Source organism: Netta rufina (assembly GCF_964035555.1).
Source record: "Netta rufina genome assembly, chromosome: Z".
Taxonomy (NCBI): Eukaryota; Metazoa; Chordata; class Aves; order Anseriformes; family Anatidae; genus Netta; species Netta rufina.
In genome coordinates, this window is record NC_140126.1 from 9,334,414 (window position 1) to 9,360,543 (window position 26,130).

The following is a 26,130-nucleotide window of genomic DNA, read 5'->3' on the forward strand; positions in this document are numbered from 1 at the left end:
CAGCTTTCCAAGAGTGCCTGTCTCACATAATATCTTCTGTGAAGTAGCACTTGTAGAGGTTTTACATGCTTTGTGAAGGCTAGATACCAAAATTGCCTTCTGAAGTGAGAGAACTTGGAATCATCTCAGGGAATAAGGCAAGTCCCAGTCCTTTTTCCACGTAGTTTCAGAATCTACAATAAAGAGTGATTCTGAAGGACTTTCATTCTTCGAAGAAGTACTGAGGTCTGATAAAGGCATTTCTAAGAACCAGTATCTTGAGAAGTTGTTGTCGTGTTTTTGTGTGTGTGTGTGTTTTGTTTGTTTGTTCAAATACTAGGATGCACATTTCAGCATCACTCAAGTTTTGAATTGTGTACGGTCAGGCTTTGTGTGACAAGTATAGTTTCCCTTGAGGAGAAGGAGTTTGCTTGCACAGTCTTCCTGGAGAAAGGGACTGAATTGAGGGGAGTCAGGTGTTCATTACAAACAGCCGTATACATTTCTACAACTGTTGCAAGGGTTGTAACCAGTGCTTTGAATCAAATAGAGAAGTTTCAGATGTGTCACCTGCAGTAGAAGTTACTTTGGAAGAATTGACCAAATGACCAAGTTGTTGTGCTTCCTTTAAGCTGGGGAAGCAAACCTATTGCTCTGGAATCCATATGGTGTCTGCTAGTAATGGTTACTTCAGCAGGTCAAAGGCATAGTACTTCTTTATCTGAGAGAAGGGTTACTGGGAAAAGGGGATATCTTAGGAACAGGTAGATTTGTGTCTGTATCCAGCAGTGTACCCTACTAGAAATGGTCTGATCTTACTGGAACACTTCATTTATCTTACTATTCATTACAAAGTTTGGAGCATTTTGATTAAGTTTTTGCCCTATTTATTACAATTTCACAATTGCAAACTGCATTGTGTATTCTTCATAAGAAGAGGAATAGGGTGAAATTGAAACAGATAAAGCAGATGAAGCTAATCAAAGCTAACGTCGTGTAATGGGAATGTCATGTTATGCTGAAGTTAAAGCCTCAGTTTGTAGCTCATTGTGTCCTAGTTAAGGTAGTTTATCATCAGTAAAACTATGCAAGTTTATTAAATGAGAGTTCAACAAAGCACAAGCTTTATATTTAAACTTTTGGGATAGTTTAAATGCAGACAGATATAGTATAGTGCACAACTGTTTTACAACTTTATTGTCCCCTGCAATTAGAAAGGGTATAGCTTTGCTAGTTGATAACATATTCTTTGGGGATGAACATGCATCTTTTTTGCCTGGTTAAATAACTGTAGTGGTTGTACTAAACTATACGTACAGTATGGCTGAAGTAGAAAAGTTTGATCTGTGAGTCCAGTGTTTCCAGTTCATTTGCTTTATCTGATTGCAGAGAGCTTTTTTATTGAAAGGTCTTCACATTTGACAAAGCAGGAATGAAAAGCCTATGGCTCAGATTGAGTGCTAGCAATTATAGTTAAATCTGGAAGCGGAATCTTTCCCAGTTTCATGAATCTGTGAATAGAATAGTGATGGCTGTGTTGCTTCTACTGGTTGTATAGGAAGAAATGCATGTGTCATTATGGATACCTCTAACTTTGTTTTAAAAGACCACTGAGTTGGAGACATTGTTACCCATTTCTTTTTGCAAGATGTGCTTATAAAGGCACTGATGTATTTTGTGAATTTTTTTGATTGTTTTTTCCCCTTATTTCTGTGGGGCTTTTTTGTTTGTTTGTTTTTGTTACGGTTCTTACTAACAGTAAATTTTATTTATTTATTTATTTATTTTTTAAAAAAGAGAGTATGTGTTGTACATGTTGATTCTCTTCATGAAACTAACTTTGGTTTCTCCTTCAACCTAAGTAACACATTAACAGGATTAAAAGCCAAAGTAAAAGCTGCAACATGGAATAGTTTTGGAAGATTGGTAAACTTAAGCATAGGGTTAATTCTTAGCAAAATATAGTGCAATTTGTGGTTTACTGATGCTCATTTACCTTATGATTACTTTTTTTTTTTTTTTCTCAGTCTCTTGTCTACTTTTGGTTTTCCTGCTTGAGCAAGGGTTTGGACAAGATGACCTCTCAACATCCCTTCCAATCTCAAAAATTCTGATTCTACAATTTATGGAGAAAAATAGTAATATATGCAAAGTTGTGGATTCAGGAAAAGCCCTTTCTTCCTTCCCCCTCTACCAAGTGCTTGTGGGGGCAGAGGGGAGAGAGAATCACAGAATCACAGAATTTTCTAGGTTGGAAGAGACCTCAAGATCATCGAGTCCAACCTCTGACCTAACGCTAGCAGTCCCCACTAAACCATATCCCTAAGCTCTACATCTAAACGTCTTTTGAAGACTTCCAGGGATGGTGACTCCACCACTTCCCTGGGCAGCCTGTTCCAGTGCCTCACAACCCTTTCAGTGAAGAAGTTCTTCCTAACATCTAACCTAAAACTCCCCTGGCTCAACTTAAGCCCATTCCCCCTCGTCCTGTCACCAGGCACGTGGGAGAACAGACCAACCCCCACCTCGCTACAGCCTCCCTTGAGGTACCCATAGAGAGCGATAAGGTCGCCCCTGAGCCTCCTCTTCTCCAGGCTGAACAAGCCCAGCTCCCTCAGCCGCTCCTCGTAGGACTTGTTCTCCAGGCCCCTCACCAGCTTCGTCGCCCTTCTCTGCACCCGCTCAAGCACCTCGATGTCCTTCTTGTAGCGAGGGGCCCAAAACTGAACACAGTACTCGAGGTGCGGCCTCACCAGAGCTGAGTACAGGGGGACGATCACCTCCCTAGCCCTGCTGGTCACACTGTTCCTGATACAAGCCAGGCTGCTGTTGGCCTTCTTGGCCACCTGAGCACACTGCTGGCTCATATTCAGCCGACTATCCACCATCACTCCCAGGTCCTTCTCTGCCTGGCAGCTCTCCAACCATTCCTCTCCCAGTCTGTAGCTCTGCTTGGGGTTATTGCGCCCCAGGTGCAGGACCCGGCACTTGGCCTTGTTGAACTTCATGCAGTTGGCCTCAGCCCATCGGTGCAGCCTATCCAGATCCTCCTGCAGAGCTTTGCTACCCTCAAGCAGATCGACACACGCACCTAACTTGGTGTCATCTGCGAACTTACTGAGGGTGCACTCAATGCCCTCGTCCAGATCATCAATGAAGATATTAAAGAGGACCGGCCCCAGCACCGAGCCCTGGGGGACGCCACTAGTGACTGGCCTCCAACTGGACTTGGCTCCATTCACCACGACTCTTTGGGCCCGGCTATCCAGCCAGTTTCTAACCCAACGAAGCGTGCGCCAGTCCAAGCCAAGAGCAGCCAGTTTCTTGAGGAGAATGCTGTGGGAGACGGTGTCAAAAGCCTTGCTGAAGTCAAGGTAGACCACATCCACAGCCTTTCCCTCGTCCACCCAGCAAAGAACAAGTATATGCAGTGTCATCGGTGCATGCTCTCCTATATTTGTTGCCATTGTCTTTGTACCTAATTGGCACTAAAAGGGATTGTTTCATGTAGTGGAGAGTAGTTACAGTAGTAGCTTGATGCTAAAGTTTAGCCCTGTCAAATTTAAGTGACTCGTTTTCTGATGTTCACTGTGTTGCATACTGAAAAGGAGAGCTCTGCAGAAATAGCTGCTTGGCTGCAGACCACATTTTATGGAGAAACTGAATTAATACATAAATCTTGTACACAAGGAAAACAAAAGTAGAGGCAGGAGGGAGGCAGGTCAGGAAACAGTAAGATTGCCTTTTGTTTTCCTTCACTCACCTAAAAGCTATCTTTGGAAAAGTTTGGAGAAGTGCAACAGTTTGCCTTCTTGCTTGTCTCTGTGCTGTCCTGAGTCAGCAGAAGCCTCATTCTGTATGAGCACAGGCATGCCAGCTGTAGTTATTGATTTTACATGTTTAAACTTATTCTTCCTTCTGTCTTCTTCCCCAGTCTGAATATGTGCAGATTGCATGTACACACGCACACCTGCCTGAGAGGCTAAGTTGTTCCTTTGCATCTCTGTGACATCCTTGGGAATTGTGAAGGACGGCTGGAGAAACATAGACCTAAAGGAGCAGAACAAAACCAGACTAGAATAAAAAGACATCAACTTAAATCTTGGATGTGGAGGACAAAGGGCTGAGAAGGATAACTTGTTTGGTTAGCGGTCACAGTAAGTTTCATAGGCTGTTCTGTAAGCAACTTGGCCTTCTGCTTTCTGGAGTTGCTGTGGAGGTAGTGTCCTAGTGGCTATTACACAAGTGTTGTGTTCTGTGTATTTTCAGAATAGTCTGCAATTGAAGTAATAAAGCAAATGCCATTGTTACTGAAAACAGACAAAAGCTTCAGCTGATGCAAATGTTACTAATGAGACACATGAAAGCAGATAACGCACTCATTTCAGAAGTTTTCTTAAACAGTCATGCCAAGCATACTATTTTATATCAATATATAATTTTAGTGCAGCTCCTCAGAGGGAAGGATTCTGAATTATTTTTTGTGTTATGGATTATGATTGTGCTTTGCTCTTTTAAGTGAAATATATGTGTCTGTGTGTGTGTGTGTGTGTATATATATATCTGCTATTGATTACCTACAGTCTAATCTCTTTATATGACTTAGAGTGTTTCACATGGTCTCCAGTGATTTGCCTTGGTTTTGACATTGTTTTCCCTCAAGACAAGCAATGGTTCAATCATTAAATGTCACAGTGCTTCTGTTTTTTTCTGTTTGTTCTACCCACTTTTATTCTGTTCAAGTTTAAACCAGAAGTGATGATAGAAATACACAATGTGAAACTGATTTTTTTCCTTATTCCATGGAAAAACTAAATTGAAACTATATTACAGATACACTATTTGAAGATGTGCCTAACTGTGTCCAAATAATTAGAAATAAGGTGATTGCTCAAGCCTTGTCTACATAAAGACACTTAAGGCTTCTAATGTAAACAGGAGGAATTTATTTAAAGTGGATTAGTTGAGCTACATTAAACATTGAATTGATATTTCTCATTCAGAATTAGTAGCTCAAATTCAGGTGTTTATATTTTACTGCTAGATTTCATTGAATTTCATTTCATTGAATTTCAGTTTTTTACTATTAAACTTCATTGAATGTTTAAGTTTGAAGAAAAAATCCAGACTGATTTGAAATAGTTAAATCTGTTTTTTAAACAAATAAATAAATCAGATTAGTGTTTTCAGGAATCTCTAAGGATAAGGAGATTTTCTTCAAAGTAGTGTTCCTTTACACTAACTGGGTTGTAGTAGTCCTATCCAGACAAATATTTCGCTGTTGTTTTGCTACAAATTATTAGTTCTGCAAGTATGCTCTGTTGGCAGCTAATTCTGTGTTCCTTTGTGTTCCTGCTGTGCTTGACAAACTTGTGGAACTATTCCTGCAGTACCCAGTGGAGATGAGCTGAGAACACTTAACATGCTGAGGTCAAACAGTGAAAGCTCCCAAGCCTTTTTGTGCACGGACATCATAATTTTCATATTCCACCTGATTGTTATTGATGGAATATTTGTTTATGTTATGACACTGGTATTTTTGAAAAAAATTGGAAGATGGGGAGCTTAAGTTTAACTGAAGCGATCATAGCCTGTGAGCAGCTTAGCAAACTGATGCTGCAGTTGCCAGGCAGCTTTGCTTTAGATTTGTGATATTTGCAGCTTATCAACACTAGGATATGGAAGATGGCCAGTAAGGTGAAAGAGACACGGCTTTAAACAAATGCTTTTCTCATAACTGCATCCTTCCTGTCAGCGTGCTTTGTGAGCTTAAGAAATTTCTCTCATGTTTGTACTGGAGGCATAGGAAAACCAGCAATAGCAGCAAAAGTTCAGGGTGACACAGGACACTTTCCTGGGCAACCATCCGAATCCTTCCCCAGACCTAGCACACCCCAATATAGTAATATTCCTAGCTATTGAGAGAGAAGGGATTGTTACCATCTAGCCCCAGTTGCGCCTGGTGAGCTGGCAATCATTTGAGCTAATTTTAACAGTAACTCCAACACAGTACCTCTAGAGGTCGTGTGCTGCATGCCTTGGGGCTTATTAATAACTTTGAATATGCATGCTTTCCCAACCATTGACTGTTTGTTTCCCATGATATCCTTTTGAGTTTATTGTGCTCCAAAAGTTTAGATAACTATTCATACTGTTCATATGAAGTCTTCACAGCTGGGAAAAAGGGATATCTTGGCTGAGTAGGGATGCTGCTTTACGTGCTTGTTGACATTCTCTTTATTTATAATGTTGTCAGGAATGACTACCTGATGGATTCTGTTTCAAAAAGGAAAGCAAAACGAAACAAAACATAAAAGTCAGGGACTCCTGACATTAATTAGACTTTTCTAGTCACAGAATCGTGGAGCTCTGCATTTTAGGATTGCAAAATCAGTGTGCAGAAAAAAGTGTATTAAATACTCAGTTTTAGAATATGAACACTAACTAAAATCAGTTACTGAGATGAAAATTTTCATATTTGAAGTCTTCCACAATTATTTACTGTTAAGTAATAAATTATTTATTGTTTATTTATTAAACACTAACACTGCATTTATTTCTTTTAATGTTACTCTTGCTCTCGTGTTTAATCTTTCTAAGCAGTGTGGTTTTGCAAAATGTTAGTAATTTTAATTGAAACGCTAAATTCCATGAATTATTTTGTAATCTTTTCTAGTGTTAGAAACCATATTTTTCTTAGATTCTTCTATCTGTCTATTACATGAGCAGTACTCCTCTTGTAAAACAGACCAGAGCAAATTTTCTGTAGGGAATACTATATAACTACAAAAATAACAGTATTACCAATAATTTTGCAAATGCATTCAATAGGAAAGTACAAACAAAGCTTTTTATGTGGTTCTGCACATAGGTAGTAAAAACACTGAATTATTTAATATTTTTTTGCCAAAAGATCAAGACTTTCTGTCCCTCACTCTAATAATTTTAGAAAGCCTCAGCCCATTTCTTCCCAGTATTGTTTAATAAAAGTTTATGAATCACTGAGAGAATTCAAAGACAGAAATGCAAGATTAAAAGCTTGAAAAAAATCCAGAATTAAGTATTTTTGGTCACTTGGCTTTCAGCCATCCCTGGTTAAAGATCTAGTTTAACTAAAGAAAGAAAAGTTTGTAAAACAAATAATTTTAAGTGCACAGCTGTTTTTGGAAAAGGGCAGCATTACTACCAGTTACGAAATGAGACATTCAAGAAAAGATTGGAAAAAACAATTTAGTAATAGCTTTTTTATACCTCTGTCACAACTATTTCAGTAACAAAGATGTGTGCTGCGTCCTACAGTGCTCCCTGTCTTTGACAGCGGTGACCCGCCAAATGAACCCTTTTAATTGCCTCTTAGCTGTATCTGAGAGTTTACTTGCATGTCTAAGGAGGTGCTGTGCTCACTGAATCAATCACAACTAGAGATGTACTTTGTTAGTTGCAATGAAAATTTTATGTGGAATATATAGCATAGATGGGAAATAAGGTATATGAACTACCTAAGTTTTGCAGGTTTCCCTTTTTTTGTGAAGTTCTCCTGACCGCTTCTTCCAAGCAAAGTTATTTTTTTATGTGTTAATCCTATGTTTGCTTCTGAAGGACAAAAATACTTCAATAGTGCTCCGTAGGGTCTGAATCTTTCACCTGAAGGGAGAGGCTCATAAAGAGGATACTTTTGGTTTCTGTTTAAAAAGATGTAAAAGCAGCACTAATAACTGTTTAACTCTTTCTCCCAGACAGAAGTTTTAGCTGCTTTATTTTGCAGAGCTGGTGAACGTAACTGACCTGCTGAGCTATTTCATGTCTAATAGCTCTTAAAAGTTATAAAATACAGAATATTTCTTCACACACAATACAATTTAACTTTTCAAAGTGTATCACTTACTTGGTTTAGGTGTGAATTATCAGTGACTCAATCTTGTATGACTTCTCTCATGAAGAGGGGTGCTTCCTCTGTGGCCGCAATAAGCTGCACTTGTTGATCATCACAACACTTAATAAATACAGTTTGGTTTTCTGTGATTTTTTGAGACACGTTGTGTTGCCTGAATGAATAGGCTTTTAAATAGTACTTAAATATTGGTGTATGAGGCTCCTTTTAAAAAGTTCCTAGCTTAAGGCACTGAATTAAATATTTAAGATGTTGTTTTTAAGTGGAGAACACTGTTTATAAGTACTTTTAAAATTTTATATATATTAAAATGAATAAATGAGAGAAGTTTCATGTGTTTAGTAGAAGGAAATGGCTTTAACAGATTAGGATCTTAATGCTGTTAGGGACCTTGTCCTTCTTTTCAGGAAACGCTTCAAGTCAATATTCACCCTTTGTATTTCCAATGAAGCAAGAAAAGTCAGTATTTCCTGCTAGACATTCACGTAGTGTAGATCGGGGAAGCTGCGCTACCCGTAGGTATTTGCTCTCTGTGCGTGGCTTCATCTGGGTTTTGGTGATGGGTTGTGTTTTTTATATTTATTATTATTGTTGTTATTAAATTTATTGAATTTATTTATTTATTATTAATATGGTTTGGTCTGATTGTGTTAACTCCCCTCCCTTGCGAGGTAGTGCCATTAGGGGGTGTAAAGCACAATTACATCTGATGGTAGTATACCCTGGCAGGATCAGTGCTTGTGATCTGCACCAAGGTTCTTTCCTTGAACCCATAGACCTCTCGTGTTCTGGGTGCTTCCACCACCTTTACTGGTGCTTGCTGCCATTTACTGCGTGCCCCTGCCACGAGCAGCTCGTGGGCAGCAGCACAGGCATCTGTGTCCTTGTTACTTGTTACAGCAGCGGCGAGCAGGGTATGGTGGAAGTAGCTGCATGGGGAGAAGCTGGTTGCTGTATTTTTATTTTTTTTTTTTTTTTCTAAAGGCAGCTCTATATCCAGAAGCAACTTACAGCTGGCCCAGGGCAGTACTTTTCACTAAGGCTTCTTTCTTTACCGTAGTTATGTATAGTGATTTGAACAGCTACTATTTGAATTGATTTCAGAAAACACATTACATTTAAACTGGTTTAGGAATTTTGTTATATAATTTTTATCTCAAACTTCTTAACCTTTCACTGACTTTGTCAGCATCACTCAGAGCCACTTGCTGATGAGCCAAACACACAGATTTCATTAACACACTGAACTTCGTCTGGATTTGGTTTTTGTATCTTTTTTTTTTTCTTTTTTCTTTTTTTTCCCAAAACTATTCTGTATGTAATGTGAATTTCCTGGGCTGATGTGCTTTCAGAGGCTTTTATTGTTAATGATGAGTTTTCCCGCTTTCTGATCGCCCTTTATCCCTACCCCTCCCAATCCCCCTCACAGCCACATGCTCCCAGTCCTAATCTGGTAATTGAAGTTAGGTTTGTATCAGGTGGCTTTATAGTTCCTTGAGTTACTATTTAACCTTAAGAGAGCTCCATCAGTGATCAATAACTAATCATTTCTGACGCTGACTTTACAAGATTGAGTTAGTGGTAAGAACTTTTTTGTGAATAATATCGTGAACGAATGTGTTAGCTTTTTTCATGTAACCTAAGTGTTAGACAGTGTTTTAGTAACCATATCTCCTTCCTTAATATATATTAAAGCGTTTAGATCTGGAAACTTTTAACAGAATTACTATTGTTGTATTAAACTGTAGCTCTGATTTTGAAACCAGAAGTCTGCCCTCTTGTGGGTTATGTCTGTATTATTAACTCTGCTCAGGATCTTGAATGAGAACTAGAGGATATTCATTCATTCATGCTCTCTTTCTGTTTGTCCCCGCGTTGCTGAATTCATTTATTTATGTATTTCTTTATTTTTCTCTAGGGATTAGCTTGTAGACTGATAATTAGGAGAGATTCATCTATATGTAGTACTAAGAAAACTAGTTTATTGCAAGGTAATGAAGTTTAAAACAAAATATGAGGCAAAGATTCTTAAATCTATAGTAGCCCATTTGCTGATTTAAAAGAAAACTCTACTGCTCCACTTAAATTATAAAACAACTAATATATAAGCTGTTCTGGTTTACTTTTGAGTGTGCAGCTGCAGAAATCAGCTTTAATCATGGTGCTGTGGTTATATCAATACAATACCGCCCCACATATAAGAAATGAAAACCACTAACTGCATTTTTAGTTAGAATGAAAATATTTGAAAGACTTACTGTGTTTCATTTAGTTTCAGTTACTGTATTTAAACTGTTCTATTTAATAGAATGCTTTTTAAAAAGAAAAATAGAGTCCTACTCTACTATAGCTATTCCTAAATTTAATTTTAATTCACCTAATTTTGCCTCTAATCTCAGAAATGTATTAGGTCAGTCATATATACCTTTTTTTTTTTTTAAATATAAAGATATAATAAGGAATACTCCGGAGTATGAAGAATGAAATATTTAAAGAAACATACTAAATTTCTGAATGCCAAGTTTGGTTATGGAGCTTTCTGCTGAGCCTGTGTGTTACTGTATATAGGCAGACTTTTCCCTTTATTTTGTTTTCTACCACTCTCATGCATGAATATAGCTAAGCCATGTAAAAAATGGTATTGTTGTTAAGGAGATGAGAACATGTTTCAACCAAGGGGAGCAATTCATAAATGCACGACTTGAATTTTGTGTGATAACCAGCGGTCAGAATCCTACAGTTTTGTTTGAGAGTCAGATGCTGCAATATGTAAAAAAAAAAAAAAGAAAAAAAAGAAAAAAGAAAAAAAAAGGAGGGGGGTGGGAAAGAAACATACTGAAGTAGCACTTTAATTGTGTAGTTCAAAAAAATATATTATCCATAGCATAAACTTTCAATTTTATTTGCTGTCGTGCTTTGGCTTCTTGTTTTTATTGTGTATTATGATGATATATTTTCATATATTATTCTTAATATAGGCTGCCCTTTCAACGTTTTCTTTTCACTAAGGGGTTCTTTGTGTAACTTTCTTTGTGCTCTGTAGTTTCTTCCTCCCTGGAAGGTCTTTTACAGTATCCATTGCTTTACCGAGAATAAGAATCTAGATAAGTATATACTGAATATGCAATACCTGTTTTGCATACATGTAAATTGGACATGTACTTCTCTGTTTCAACTGCTACGCTCTGATTCAGTGTTTAAGTTTTCTCATGCAGTTCTTTAATTTCCTTAATTGAACCAATACTAATTATGTTTCGTTTTTTCACGTCTAGAGGAAGAACTTCTGTACCACCTGTAAAAACTACTGTACAAAGATGATAGTGTATAATATTATCTAAATATTGATAAATTTTGATTCTGCTTGACTGATTGTAAGGTGCTATAATATACTACTTTTAATTCTTGTTATAGTTCAGGAATTAAAAAAATATATAAAGTTGTTCATCAGTCAAGCTGTTAATTGTTGTATGCAGTTAGGCTAGTTTGTATGAAAGAACCTATTTTGTCTTGAGCTGTCAGTTCTTTCTTCCCTAGCTGCTTGATATTTGAATTCCTTAAACGAGTGATTTTATTAATGTTCTTGGTGACAGCAAATTCTAATATTAAGTTTCACCGGACCTCAGCCTCTAGCTCTGGAATTGAATTCCACCTTTTTGCCAGTTGTATAACAGATGCAACTTTGCTCTGAACACAACAGATGTAATATTTGGACCCAAATATACCCATGTGGTTTCTTTGTATTGTGTTTGCTGTATAAACTAATCTCATTGCTTAATCCCATCAATCTCTCTTTTTTTTTTTTTTTTTTTTTCTATTTTTTTTCTATTCTCATCTGTTTACTCACATCAATCATCACACTTACAATAGCGTAGTCCTGTAAGAGTCTTCTTGAATCACCATGCTGAGTTCCCTGCTGGTGCAGGCAACCACATCCTGTCCCTTCTGTAACATCTGCACGATCCATCTTTAAAGTAATGGTATTACTTGTCTATACTGCTAGGAGGAGGCTGTTCCAGAAAGTGACTGCTCTCATGGTGAGAAGCTCTGTTCTGATTTCCCCATTGCTTGCATTCATTCCTCCACGTATTGTTGTGTTAGCATTGGCCTTTAGCATTCCTCCTTTTCACCCTCATTTGACTGCCATATAGAGAGCAACCACGTTCCCTCTTGACCTTTGTTTTGTTAGCTAAACAAACTAATCCCTTCTACGTTCCTCTTACAAAGAAAGTTTGCCCTTCTCCTGACCATCCGAGCTTGCTGCAGTCCCAGGTCTGGACCTTGCCAGCTTGGGTTTTTTATTGTGTAGCTGCAGAGAAGGCTTCCAATCTATCTGGTTTTGGGGGAATTTTCCCTTTTCCCTGCTGAATACCTATATAATTTAATTATTGTGGCAGTAATACCGGGAAAGAACTTGCATCGATAGTGACTGCCTCCGATGTTTACACCTTCCCCAGGCTATCAGGAAGTGAAAGTGATAAGGCTTTTTTTTTTTTTTTCCTTGCATCAGCATTGCACACAGAGTTTCTAATAATACTGCCTACTGTTACGGCTTTAGTCAGCGTTGATATGTTTTCAGTCAGGAGAAGCAGATTATCAGACATGACCTTTCTATTGTACATATAATTTAATTCAGAAGTGTTAACAGCTCTTGCGGGTTTGGTGTTGCCGACTCATCATGGAAAAAGTTAGGTTGTAAGTTTGTAGGGGTTTTGTTTGTTTGTTTGTTTTAAAGAATTGTTTATTTATGGAAGTAGGAAACCACTGAAATTCTGCATATCTTGGTGTTAGTTTCAGGTAAAGAACCTCGACTAGTATTTGAAGCTGCTCTGGGTGTATGAAAGCTGTTTTCTCCTGGTTCAAAACAAAACCCCGAAAACCCAAACCACAAAGTCTATCTGTCTGCAGCAGTTTCCTTAGCTAGATTTTGCACCTGTAATGTACTATATTTTTAATAAACAAATGTATTTTAGTGGTAAAGTATGAGACTGCAGCAGGTGTAGCAAAGGAAGTCAGCTCACTGTCAGTTCTGTTTAACCTCAGTGTTGGTATGTTTTTCAAAGAATTCAGGTTGCATGCATATAGGGAAACTGAAACGTCAGCTTTGGTAATTCACAAAAACTTTCAATAGAAGACTTAAAATCTGCAGTTTCCTTACTTTGCTTGGAATCTGTATGTATTTATTAGCAGGGGTGTCCTGTATATTGGTATTGGTGTTGGAATACAAAAGAAAGAAATAAGAATTATTAAGGAAATGCCAGCATTCTTTTGTTTTGTATATGTCGTGTATCTGATTCACAAAAATGTTGGTTTGTACGGTAATAAAAGCAAATCATGATTTCAGCACCTTTAGTAGGCAACATAAATGTTACAGAAGAATTCTTACTATTTCGCTGTTAACACAGATACCTGTCTATAGTAGGTACACGTATAAATATATAATCAAGCTCCTTTCCTTTAATTTATTTTGTTTCTCTTTAGGGTGTATTACACTCAATTTTTGTCATTAGTGTAATAATAGTGGACTGTAATGTGTGATCTTTGTAAACTTTGTAATTTTGCAGTTGCAATTGAAATTATTATGATGACTTTATGACTTTTTTTTTTTTTTTTTTAGTCATGTAGACTTCAGTGCAATTGGAATCTTTACAGTTAGTGAAAACTGAATAAACAAATACCTACTCTTTTGTTGAATAATGACACAGACTCCTGATGGCTCTTGAACAGGAGACCTTTATTGCCCTTTTTCACTAATACATATACTTTCCCAATAGCCCCACGTGCTGTCCACGGGCCTGAATCTGTCATACAGTTGGTTAGAGACCCTCAGACATGCTCCTCGAGCCAGCCAGCAATTGGCCACTGCCCAAAGCTCATCTTTAACACTGTAGACAATTTACTTTATCTCAACCTTGCTCAAGTTTTTGTTTCTACCGCTTGTTTCCTCATTACCTCTAATTCAGGGATGTGTGAAACAGTGCGAAGCCACCTGCAAATTCCTCTCCCACAGAATTCAAGCTGTACCATTTACAGGAAACAAACAAGCTGGTTTAGTGGGATGAAGCCTTTTATTTTTGTGGAATAGGGGATACACTTCCAAGCAGCAGTTTTACCAGAGGGTGTTTAATATTTAAGACATATTATCAGATTAATTTTGAAACAGATACTTCTTTTAAAATTCACTAAGATTTTTTATTTGTCACATTGTTTCCTTGATTCTTGCATATGTATATTATTCCTTTTATTTTTGGTAGCCATCTCTTGTATGAAAAATACTTCCTTCTCCAAAATTGAGAAGAGAATGTAGCAGCTAAGTAGTTAAACTGGTTATGGATTAAGCACTCTTCACTGTATTGTGAACCAACAGAGGTTTTGCTACTGATTTTTTGTTTTTTGACTAGTTTTCAAAATAAGGTATAAAATTCGTTACCTTTTAATTGTCCTTGTATATTTAATAACCATATTGGTAACCGACTATTGGTTTAGTGCTGTATATACTGAGAAAATTTTTTCTTTTGCCTTATCTTGCATCATTTTTGCCTGCATTTTGATTGCTTAATGTCATTTGATATTGAAATTCCACGTTGTTCTACCTATTCTTAATGAGATGTACTTAGAATACAGCAGAGGTTATGGTCTGCATTTCATTTATATTATTGAATTTTAAAGACTTTTAAGTAAACGTTTGTTTTTGTTTTTTTTTTTCCTTTAGTGCTTGGGAGATGGGAAGTAATGATAGCTGGCACCTGAACTAAAATATCTGTGTAGGCACTACCATCCCAGAATTTCAGGATGAATGGGGATATGCCTCATGTTCCCATCACTACTCTTGCAGGGATTGCTAGTCTTACAGACCGTAAGTATTCTTCTTTTCCTCATCTTTTATATATTTCTTTCTACCTTTTCAGCAAATACCTGTATTTTCAAAATAGTAAAAATATTTTTATTATAAAAGTTACATTTAAAAAGTAAATCTGTTTGAAATTAGGTTTGGCATTTAAAAGGTTAATTTTTCCATCACGTGAATTTTAAAAATGTAATCAAGTTAGATAATGCTAATTTTAACATGTAGTGAATTCTAGATTTAAAAACAAACAAAAAGAAAAGAACCTTAAACCTGATGCTTAAGTTAATCAAAAAGTAGTTAATCATTCAGAACTGTTTCTGGGTATCCCACAAATAAAAGAAAAACAAAAGAATGATAAAAGACCTTCGTAAAACGTATAATCAAAAAAGAGCTGTGAAATATGCTGAATATATTGAAAAATATTTCCTTAGTTTTTGTCAAGGTACAAAATTTGCTCTACTTAATATGGGCTGCTAGAATGGAACTAAGCATCTCAGTCTATGAGGCTTCTTTTTTCATAGAATCGCAGAATCATAGAATGGTTTGGGTTGAAAGGAACCTTAAAGATACTCTAGTTCCAACTTCCCAGCTATAGGCAGGGATACCACATGTTCAGCCTATGTATGGAGCAGGTAAGGTTTGTGATCTCTCTTTAAATACATCAGGAAGACAAAATGCAAGGAAAGAAAAATGACTGTTACCATACTGTTGAAATACAGGAAAGTTTTCAAAGAGAAACCGAAGTTATATAACCAATAACTGAATTTAATTGCCTACAGTTTAAAGCAAAAACAATTAAAAAAAAAAAAAAGAGCAGATGTATTCAAGAAAAAAACACTCTTCTTTGTGGCTTTCTGGTATTCTGAAATTTCAAACTGGAAGATACTAGTTATATATGCACATATATGTATGTGTATCTGTATCTAACAGTGGGCCATAAGGATGCAAATCATAAGTTTCTGGGCTATGGGAAATTTTCCAGCATTAAATATTTGCCAACAAGGTTCTAAAGAAAGTCAAAATACATAATTGGTTGAAGTTACTGGCCAAACTCCTTGCACAGATGTTTTTGAAATATTGAACTCTCTTGGGTGGATCACCCCTTGTACTAGTTGCGTATATTGTAGTATTCATCTGATGTTTAGAAACTATTGAAAACTATATGAAAATATTTCATCTATTTTTTTGTTTGCTTGTTTGTTTCTCTGAAACTATTTCTAATTGTTTAGTTAAAACCATTATCTCAGAGCCTTAATCACCCTGGGAAGTCTGGGTCAGCTTGTTTCTTGTATCCATGAAAGTGACTTATCTAATAGCTTGTTTTTTGCCCTCTTCTGGCTTACTCTTCTCTTGTGTATATAATACTACTGATAATCTGATTGAGGTTTATGAGTTGATATACGTCCTTCTTATGCACGTCGAGCGAAGAATGCACTCTGTAAGTGTAGTATGCTCATTTGTAATCTGACTGAAATATTGAGATGGGTCTTTCATTAAACATATAAATCCCTTTACCAAGATTTATAGATATTTTGAGTGAATTAACACCATAATGATCATACCAACCAACAACCCTAGCCTTTTCTTGAGAAGACACCTTGCACAGAAGTGAATGCAACAGGAGAAGAATAAACCATGAGGTTGTACATCTTTGTATGATCATGTTCTGTGAAATGATTTGTAACTTCTCTCTGTCTTCTAATAACAGTTTTGAACCAGCTGCCTCTTCCATCACCTTTACCTGCTACAACAACAAAAAGCCTACTCTTCAATGGACGGATAGCTGAAGAGGTGAACTGCCTTCTGGCTTGCAGGGATGAAAATCTGGTTTCACAGCTTGTCCACAGTCTCAATCAGGTGTCAACAGATCACATGTATGTATTTTGAACTTAAGCTATATTACATTACTGTCCTTATTCCTTGAGACTAAAATGAATTGGTTTGAGATGGATGTTTGTGAGAATCTGAAGATCAGAACATGCAGTTTGTTTTCTTAGGCTTTCTTATCAGATTAACACTATATAAGAGTCAGTTGTTACGGTCAAGTAGCCCTGAAGAATAACGGTGTGTTTTTATGGATCTGCTGCTTGTTCCATAATGGTAGTTATGAGCGCAAACTCATATTGGTATTGGCTGTGCAACAGTTACTTATTATTACACTGTGGTGAATACTGCATATAGACAAATTATATATCCAGTAATACACAAAAAGAAACTCACTGGTAAGACCCTGATCAGGTGTTGACCTTTAGCACTGTAAGAACTGAATCAGCAAGTGTCCACTTTTTGTTATATACGTTTTGTTCAGTTTTGCATGTTGTCCTTTAAATTGTCTTACATTGACAGCATTGTCTTTTTCCTACATACTTCAATAAATTGTCTTGAGCAAATGAACATAGTTTTTAAAAGTACACCAAACAAACAATAAATGAAAACACTGATGTATTTGTGGAAAATCTAATAGATATTTAGTAGTTCAGAGGGAATTCTGTGATGTCAATTTTTGTAATAAAATATACCATCTGAATATTACACATTTATGCGTATCTTGTTTTCACTACCACAATACTTTTTTGATGCTACAGAAATACAAAAGGGGGCATAAGAAACTTTTATAATATCTTGAAAATGACAGCCATGGATATATGTGCTTAATAACAGAAACTAATTTTGAAGACTGGTAGGAATAGTTTTCCTTCCGTTCTTTAAAGAAGAGAAAAAAAAACAGAGGCAGGGAACAGTGCTTTGCAGACTTGTTTTTTCCTTTATTTTAGCAGTAAATTATTTTAATTGTTTTTGTTGTTGTTGTTTTTTACTTGACTGTGGTTTCTTAAAATTTGAAAATGCATTTGCTTCTTTATTTGTTTATTTCCACAATTGCAGAGAATTGAAAGATAACCTTGGCAGCGATGATCCAGAAGGAGATATACCAGTCTTGCTGCAGGCCATCCTGGCAAGGAATCCTAATGTTTTCAGGGAGAAAAGCATGCAAAACAGATATGGGGTACAAAGTGGTAAGGATTGCTGATTACTTACTGATTGTATTTTATGTTGTTCTGTAAGTTAAAGGGACTGATACTAACAACAAATACATATAGACTGCATCTGTGATGTTTATGCCTTACCTTGTATCTGATACTGATACAAAGGTATGTATCTTGTCATCTTCAACAAGTGTTTGCATTAGGATAAGCACTGAAATAACTCCACAGGGTATTTTTGTGAAAATAATGTTTAATTTACCTACAGAAGTGTAGGTAACTTTATAGGAGGATTGACTGAATTTTATTTTGAAAACATTTTATTTGGATTTCTTTCATGCTAAGTTTATATATTTGTCTTAGTAACTAATTGAAGTTGGAAAACTATGCCTTAATCTTACTGAAAATCTGTAAAACTACAGTTTATCGTTGCAGTGAGTGGTAGTTCTTGGGTAAGGATTAAGGTTGAATGAATCATACATAAGTTCTTCGCTGCCATTCCTCTTCTCAGCAATTGGTAATGCAATACAGATTGTAGTATTTTGACAGCTGATTTCTCTTCTAAGGTGTTTGCTGCTGGATAGCAAAGATGGAGAAAGGAAGACACAAAGAAAAGGATTAGTTGGACAGATGATAGTTTAAAATCTGAAGAGATTTTTTCTTGCACCTGAAATCTATTCTTTAAATACTAAAGCATAAAATGAGTAAGAGAATTTCCAGTTTCTGCAGTGTGAGGATAAAGTTTTGCTAGCACTTAGTAGAAAATATATAGTAGATATATTATAGTAGAAAATACATAGTAGAAATATAAATAGTTATAAGAGTTTACAGCAGATGGAAAGAGTGGAATGTTTTTGTAAGGAGGAAAAAAGAAATAATTAGATGATTTAAGTTCACTCACCTACCCTACTCAGTAAAAAGCCTTATAATATTCGAAAAGAACTTGCTTAGGACAGAACATGTAATGTTCTTTGAAAGAATGGAGGCATTTTCGTGAATGAAAAAGTTAGGGACAGTGCTATATATTTGGAAGTTCACTGATCCTGAAATTTGAGCTCTGATAACAACCTCCGGGTTTTGTGTTCATTGGCAGCCATGGCAAAACACAGTTTTTCCAGTGGTGGGAAGAGTTGTGACTATCCTGATAGTATGCAGAGTGGTACCACAAAGAACATATGCTTGAATCAGTTTTGCACCAGTTTTATAGGGTAAAATAATTGTCTACCAATGTGAAAGTGAGACATTGGTTTGGCAAATATCTGTGTAAATATCTGGAAAGCAGCTTAGCAGAAAAGGACCTAGATGTCCTGTTGGATTCCGAGTTGAACATGAGTCAGCAATGTGTCCTTGTCACTAAGAAGGCCAGAGGTATTCTTGGCTGCATTAGGCAGGCAAACTATTGCCAGCAGGTTGAGGTGATCCTTCCCTTTACTCAGTGACAGTACGGCTACAGCTCAAGTACTGTGTCCACTTCCACCCTATACAGTACAAGAGAGACATGGACATACTGGAAAGAGTCTGATGGAGGGCCACCAAGATAATGAAGGGACTAGAGCACCTCTCCTGTGAGGTGAGGCTGAGAGACTCTCAGCCTTGAGAAGAGGAGGCTCAAGGGGGATCTCATCAGTGTCTATAAATATGTGAAGGGAGGGTGTGAAGGGGATGAAGCCAGGCTCTTTTCAGCTGTGCCAGGACAAATGGGCACAAACTGGAACACAGGAGTTTCCACCTGAACATCAGGAAGTGCTTCTGTACTGTGGAGGTAACAGAGCACTGGCATAGGTTGCCCAGAGAGCTTGTGGTGTTCTCCCTCCTTGGAGATCTTCAAAAGCTGCCTGGACACAGACCTCAGCAACCTGCTGTAGGTGGCCCTGCTTGAGCAGGGGACAGATGGCCTCCAAAGGCACCTTCCAACCTCAACCCTTCTGTGATTCCGTGAACAGCACAAGAACGAGGTATTATGTGGACGCTTCTTTGGTTTGTTCTCCTGTCCAGTTTTCCCTCTCAGCACTTTGGCTCTGTCTCTTGGCAGAGATACTTGTTGGAAGGTAAACTAAAATAATGTTTTGCTAAAGGTTAGTATTCATAACATAGCTTAGGGTTCACAAAGGTCTTAAAATTCACTTAAAACTATTTACCACAGCTTGTGCCCCTTTTTTGGATCAAAATTTTGTGCATCTATCCAAGTGTCAATTACTTAATTTTTTTTCATTTTTACAAGAATGCAAGTTCATGTGTACCTATAAAAGGGAAGAACATTGCAGATGTACACTTTCAAATGAGCATCTGTCTTACTGAAAAATCACCTCAGCAATACTAGTTTAAACATGCATGATGCTATAATACACTTGAATCATAGATCATAGACTTTTTCTGTGATCTTGAGCTGCATTTTTATATAGTGCATTCTTTGGCATTTAGTAGGAATGCTGAAATGGAATTGTGTATCGCTCTTCTTTTTAAAAATAAATTTAAAAAATAGTCAAAATCAGGAGTATATGTTAAGGAAACTTGTTAGAGGAGTGTTTTTTACTGGGATAATGTTTTCTTAGAATCAAACACTACCAACTTCCAAAACTGAAGTTGCAGTTAAAAGAAATTTTAAAATATTTCAGGTATGTACATACACAGTGCAGCCATAAATCTGCTACATAGTGATATGACAAGAACTTAAATACTAAATTTTTGGGGCTTATTTTTATGCTGGCCTCATTTTCATCATTACTTTGGACAGACTTTTTTGTTTCAGTTGTCAGATTGCATCCTCCTTGTGCCACTGTCCTCTTATTTCTCTTCCACCCTATCTTGTCGCCCATCACCCCAGCTCCTGATACACAAGTGAGAACTGTCTGTCACAGAATAAGCTGTGGCTTTTTCTTTTAAATTACATGTTTTTTAAAAAAAAAAATCTTTCAAACCAAAGCATGTCACATCTGTGTTTCAAAATGTTTTCAAAATTTAGGGAGGAGAAACCAAATATGTTTTTAAAGTATTTTAAAAGTGCATCCTTTGCTTTAAACATAAAATGAACCTTGATCTGTATAGTTTATATAAAATTGTATGGTATCTGTTTAGTTTTAATATGGGCACGTTCTGTCAGCTTTCTATGTATGAATTTTAATCACAGAATCACAGAATGGTTTGGGTTGGAAGGGAACTTAAAGATCACCTGGTCCCAACACCCTGCCTTGTGCAGGGACACCTCCCACCAGCCCAGGCTGCCCAAAGCCCCATCCAGCCTGGCCTTGAGCACTGCCAGGGATGGGGCAGCCACAGCTTCTCTGGGCAGCCTGTGCCAGGGCCTCACCACACTCATTGTTAAGGGCTCGTAGTTTCGCAAAAAATAAAAAATAAAATAAAATTGTAACTAGCTGGTGAGTATCCTATCCTCTGGCGAGAGCATCTGCAACATGTGAACTTGCATGTGGACTCAGGGAACTTCCTGTAGCAAAAAAACACTGTATGAGAAGTGGCTGGGGGATGGATGACTTGCAAGTGCATCTCTGTGGCTTTTACCTGTGGGTGGAAGATTCCTTGCCACCTGCCTCTGTGCAAGGCAACCAGTGTCCATTGAAGCAAATTTCGTAGGAGTTGATGTGTCCCCTTCTGTTACTCAGGACAATGAAATGATCTTTTCAGTGACATATGGAGGTTTCTTATTTTTTCAGGACAACTAGGGACTTTCACTCCTACTCTGGGATAGTTTGTGTGTGTTAATCTGGTTGGAATGCAGCACTTTACACCTTCTGGTACACCTTCTGGGAAGGTAGTAACGGCTGCATTCCTGGGGGATTATCACATCTCTGCTGGTAAAACAGGGAAGAGAAAAGAAAGTAAAAGGGAGGATTTATGAAACAAGTTTTCTGTGTGCAAATATTGCAGTAACTGAAATCAGTGATAGTAATTCAAGGATTGATGACTCCCAGGCACTCTGAATTGTGGACTGCTGTCAGCCTTCCGTGGGTCACTTGCTAATCCCAAGCTGCAATTTGCATGTGGATTTTGGGTCACTTGCCCTTCCCAATTTGCACGTGGATTTTGATGCTGTTTAATGACAGAATCAAATGTCTCATAGCTAAAATCACCTCATTGAAAGTCGTGTAAATTTATTTGTACTTTCACCATTTCAACTTCCAGAGTCACAGAATCACAGAATGATAGGGATTGGAAGGGACCTTAAAAGATCATCTAGTTCAATACTCCTGCTGGAGCAGGAACACCTAGATCAGGTCACACAGAAATGTGTCCAGGTGGGTTTTGAATGTCTCCAGAGAAGGAGACTCCACAACCCCTTTGGGCAGCCTGTTCCAGTGTTCTGTCACCCTCACTGTGAGGAAGGTCCTTCTCGTATTTAAGCAGAACCTATGTTCCAGCTTGCACGCGTTGCCCCTTGTCCTATCACAGGATGTCACCGAGAAGAGCCTGGCTCCATCCTCCTGACACTCGCCCTTTGCTTATTTATAAACATTAGTAAGGCCACCCCCCTCAGTCTTCTCTTCTCCAAGCTAAAGAGACCCAGTTCCCTCAGCCTTTCATCATAAGGGAGATGCTCCAATCCCTTAATCATCCTTGTGGCTCTACTCTGGACTCTCTCAAGCAGTTCCTTGTCCTTCTTGAACTGAGAGGCCCAGAACTGAACGCAATATGTCATGTGGTTGTTAGCAAATTCTTTATACCTACATTGACAAATGGGGGAAAAAAAAGATTGATTTAGTATCCCATAATAAAGATGTGGGTTAGTTTCAAGCACTGCAGTACTTGTGACCTGCCAGGTCACGATTCGCTCCTGAATTTCCAGAATGTGACTGTAAAACTCAAAAAATGTGACATAAGATTTCTGTGTCCTGACTTGTGAAGCTCCCAAATCTTTTACTCATTGGCACAATCACTACCTACACAATTGTGTGGAACGTGAGTATATGCCCTGTTACAAGATTACTAGCAGGTTTGCCTTAGGAAGCTTAAAGAACTGAAGAGGAATGAAGCCTTGTTGAAATTTATAACTGAATTAACACTGCTTTAGGGAGTGTTTTTCTGTATCATGGTATAAAACAGACATTTTACTTTAGACTTTTTATTTTTTTCTAACAGTTAAAGATATTAATATCTACTCACAAAGTTACCAATCTCCTTGTATATAATAATTTCTGATATGAGAGACTTATTTGATTAAATAGAAAATGCATATAAAGTAATACTGCTCTCTTCTTTTTAATAGGGATTATGATGTCGCAGTTTAGTATTTCTCAGAATTCCATGCGTGGTAGTCCTGCATCTTCCAATTATCAACAAACCACTATCTCACATAGCCCTTCCAGGTAATGCAATGTTTTAAATGGGGAGAGGGAGGGGCAGCAAAATTCAAATGCTTTCTACGATGACAGTCAATTCTTGTTGCAAGTATGTGAGTGGCAGTAAGAAGATCAAGATCAAGATAAATCTTGCATTTGTCTGACAGCAGGGTGAGTTTCTACTGCTGTAGAAGTCAAATATAGCACTTACTCACTTTTTTGCCAGTTTAATAATGTTTGTGTTATAAAGAGAGGTCATGATTCCCTACTCTCTCTCCTTATAATTTTGGCAGACTTTCTTACCTGCGTAAGGTGTCCATCTGCCTCCTCCCACCCCTCTAGTTGCTCTCTGTGGCAGATTGACAGTGGTGTGAGGAACATCGGAGAGAAGAGGGGATGTGTTTTGGCATGTATGGCTATGTGTCTCTTATGTACTAGTGTGACAGGAGGGTAGGAAAGAAGACTTGTTAAAGCATGGAGTGCTGCTTTAACAGTTACACAAAAGGCCACACATAGGAGGGCAGGCCTAGTAGCTTGGCCAACATTTTCCTCTTCAAATTGCAAGTTCTTTTTCAAATTTCAGCCAGTAGGATGTACCTGTAATCTAGGTCTTTGTGAATATAATAAAGTACTCTGGATTAAAAATTGACTTTTAGTCCCATTACTGGGTGTTAGTAGATTTAATCTGCAGTTATTAGACATCGTTATTAAAATAAACTTTTATTTCACGTTCCACTTCAAGTTAGTGTAATAATTGTTTTGGCAAATAAAACACTTTGTACAACACCCACAGCACTGTCAAGAGTGGTGTTTTGTTTTTACTTTTAGTTTTATATCTAACATTGATACTGAAGAAGGTTTTATGAATTGTGATTATTACAATGTGCTATGTCTCCTCAAAATTCTTGCAAAATCCTTGCTTTCAATATTTTGCTGTTTCCTTCTGTGGAAGCTTACCTTCATAAGTGCTATCTGTAACTCAAAACATGTACTTATTCTATTTTTATTTTTAAAATTGATACAAGAAAGTATGTAAGTTGTAACATACATTAATGTCACAAGCCTGTTTGATTTTTATGGCATCCTATCTTTAAGATCAGTTGAAGATAAAGGCGATGAAATAATAAGTTGTATTCAGTGGACTTTGTGTCTGGTCCTACGTGTCTGCCCATTACATATCTTCTCATTATTGTCATGTTAGATACAGTTCTTTTGAAATCTTACTGGAAAAATCACATAGATGGCTCCGTGTTAATCCTAGCAAGCTTGTTGTTATTTGATAATTAAACCTGAGCTGTCATTTTCATTCAAGCTTCTGATAAGATGGAACTAACTTTTGGAAATAGCATACCTTATTTTAGTAAATATTTATAACTTACGTTGTTGTTCCCTTTCACTAGGTGGAGATCTTCTGAATTCTTTTTATTCTTTTATTTCCTTTTACTAATACGATACCTAAGTTGTGGCTTTTAAGTAGCAATTGAAGTTAGGAAGACGTTGGTAGAATTAAATACAGCTTTTGAAGGGGGTTCTTGGTTGCTTCAGAATTCTGTGTCTTTTCCAGAATTTATAATGTTCAAGAGGTATAATATTTCAAAAGGAATAATAAAATTGTCTAAATTTGCTTTTACAACTTCTAAAAACTTTTTAATTTTTATTTTTAGCCGGTTTGTGCCACCACAGACAAGCTCTGGTAACAGATTTTTGGCACAACAGAACAGTCCGGTGCCTAGTCCATATGCTCCTCAAAGCCCTGCAGGATACATGCCATATTCACATCCTCCAACTTATACACCGCATCCTCAGTTGCAGCAAGGTAAGTATGTGATGTTTGTTATATTCTCCTATATCATGTTAGTTTTACCTTCATGTGCATCTTTCATGGCTTTTTGTCTCTGTGAAGGACTCATATGCTTAATTCAAGTCTTTGCGTTGGTAGAGGTTTGTTGTGGTTTTGTTTGTTTGTTTTTTAATTTAGCTTTGTTAACCTTACTCTGTGGAGTATCATAGAGTCATAGAATATCCTGATTTGGAAGGGAGCCACAAGGATGACCAAGTCCAACTCTTGGCTCTACACAGGACCACCCAAAAATCAAACCATATGTCTGGGAGCATTGTCCAAACAGTTCTTGGACTCCAGCAGGCTTGGTGCTGTGACAGCTTACCAGGGCAGCCTGTTCCAGTGCCCAACCACCCTCCTGGTGCAGAACCTCTTCCTGATATTCAGCATGACCCTCCCATGTCACAGCTTTATGCTATTCCCTCGGGTCCTATTGCTGGTCAGCAGAGAGAGGAGATCAGTGCCTGCACCTCTGCTTCCCCTCATGAGGAAGCTGTAGACTGCAATGAGGTCACCCGTCAGTCTCCTTTAAGGGTTACAATATATATTCAAAAAAAAAAAAAAAAAACAAAAAAAAAAGGGGGGGAAGAAAAAATACTAAAACATTTCTTGAGACATTACTCCCCTGTGCACAGCTATTTTGCATAGTTATCATGTATGAAAGAAAACAGAAAATCAGAACAAACCAAAAAAAATTTGATAGCTATAGCCATCATTTACCTGTACTAGCAAAAACCTCATTTTCGCCAGAGTAATTAAGTTTTGCTGCCAGCTTATCTAGCCTTACCAAACCTTTGTAATACAAACTAGACTAATACTAAGTTGGCTAGAATTATGCTCAGGGCATACAGTAACTGTCAAAGACAACCTTCAGAATGAATGGATTTCTGTGTTCTCCCCTTTTCTAAATACAATGTTGAACAACATGAACACTGTTAAAGTATCTAGTAATTTTTTTTGTTGTTAAGTAAAATTCTCATTAGATTCTTCTAAATAATCTGTTTTAAAGTTTAGTAATGTGTTTGGAATATTTACATATATATATATATGCGTATATATATACAAATATCACTGTTCTGTATGCAGTGTTGCATGTCTCATGAATACCTTGGAAGTTTCATATACTGAAGGTACTGAATACAAATTATATAGAAGAAAATAAAGTTTGCTGTAGTCTTAAAGAAAATGATACTGACAGTAATTAGGATAGATGTGGAGAGAGCTTGACTAATTGTACACGGAATTTAGATTTTGAGTCCTCTTCAAAATTCAGATCTTAGGTATTTGATTCAATTCAAGGTATT

General features: G+C 37.2%; 1 protein-coding gene across 6 annotated transcripts in view; it reads left to right on the top strand.

Moving 5' to 3' along the window:
* The window catches only part of NIPBL (NIPBL cohesin loading factor), a 163,419-nt gene that overhangs the window by 43,951 nt on the left and 93,338 nt on the right, over positions 1-26,130 (top strand). For all 6 annotated transcript variants that reach the window (XM_084305614.1, XM_084305618.1, XM_084305617.1 and 3 more), the window contains exons 2-6: positions 14,580-14,723; positions 16,423-16,588; positions 17,598-17,728; positions 22,914-23,013; positions 24,651-24,802. In XM_084305614.1, coding sequence (XP_084161740.1) covers positions 14,660-14,723; positions 16,423-16,588; positions 17,598-17,728; positions 22,914-23,013; positions 24,651-24,802 — 613 coding nt within the window. In that variant the 5' untranslated portion in view covers positions 14,580-14,659. The remainder of the gene's footprint in view (positions 1-14,579; positions 14,724-16,422; positions 16,589-17,597; positions 17,729-22,913; positions 23,014-24,650; positions 24,803-26,130) is intronic.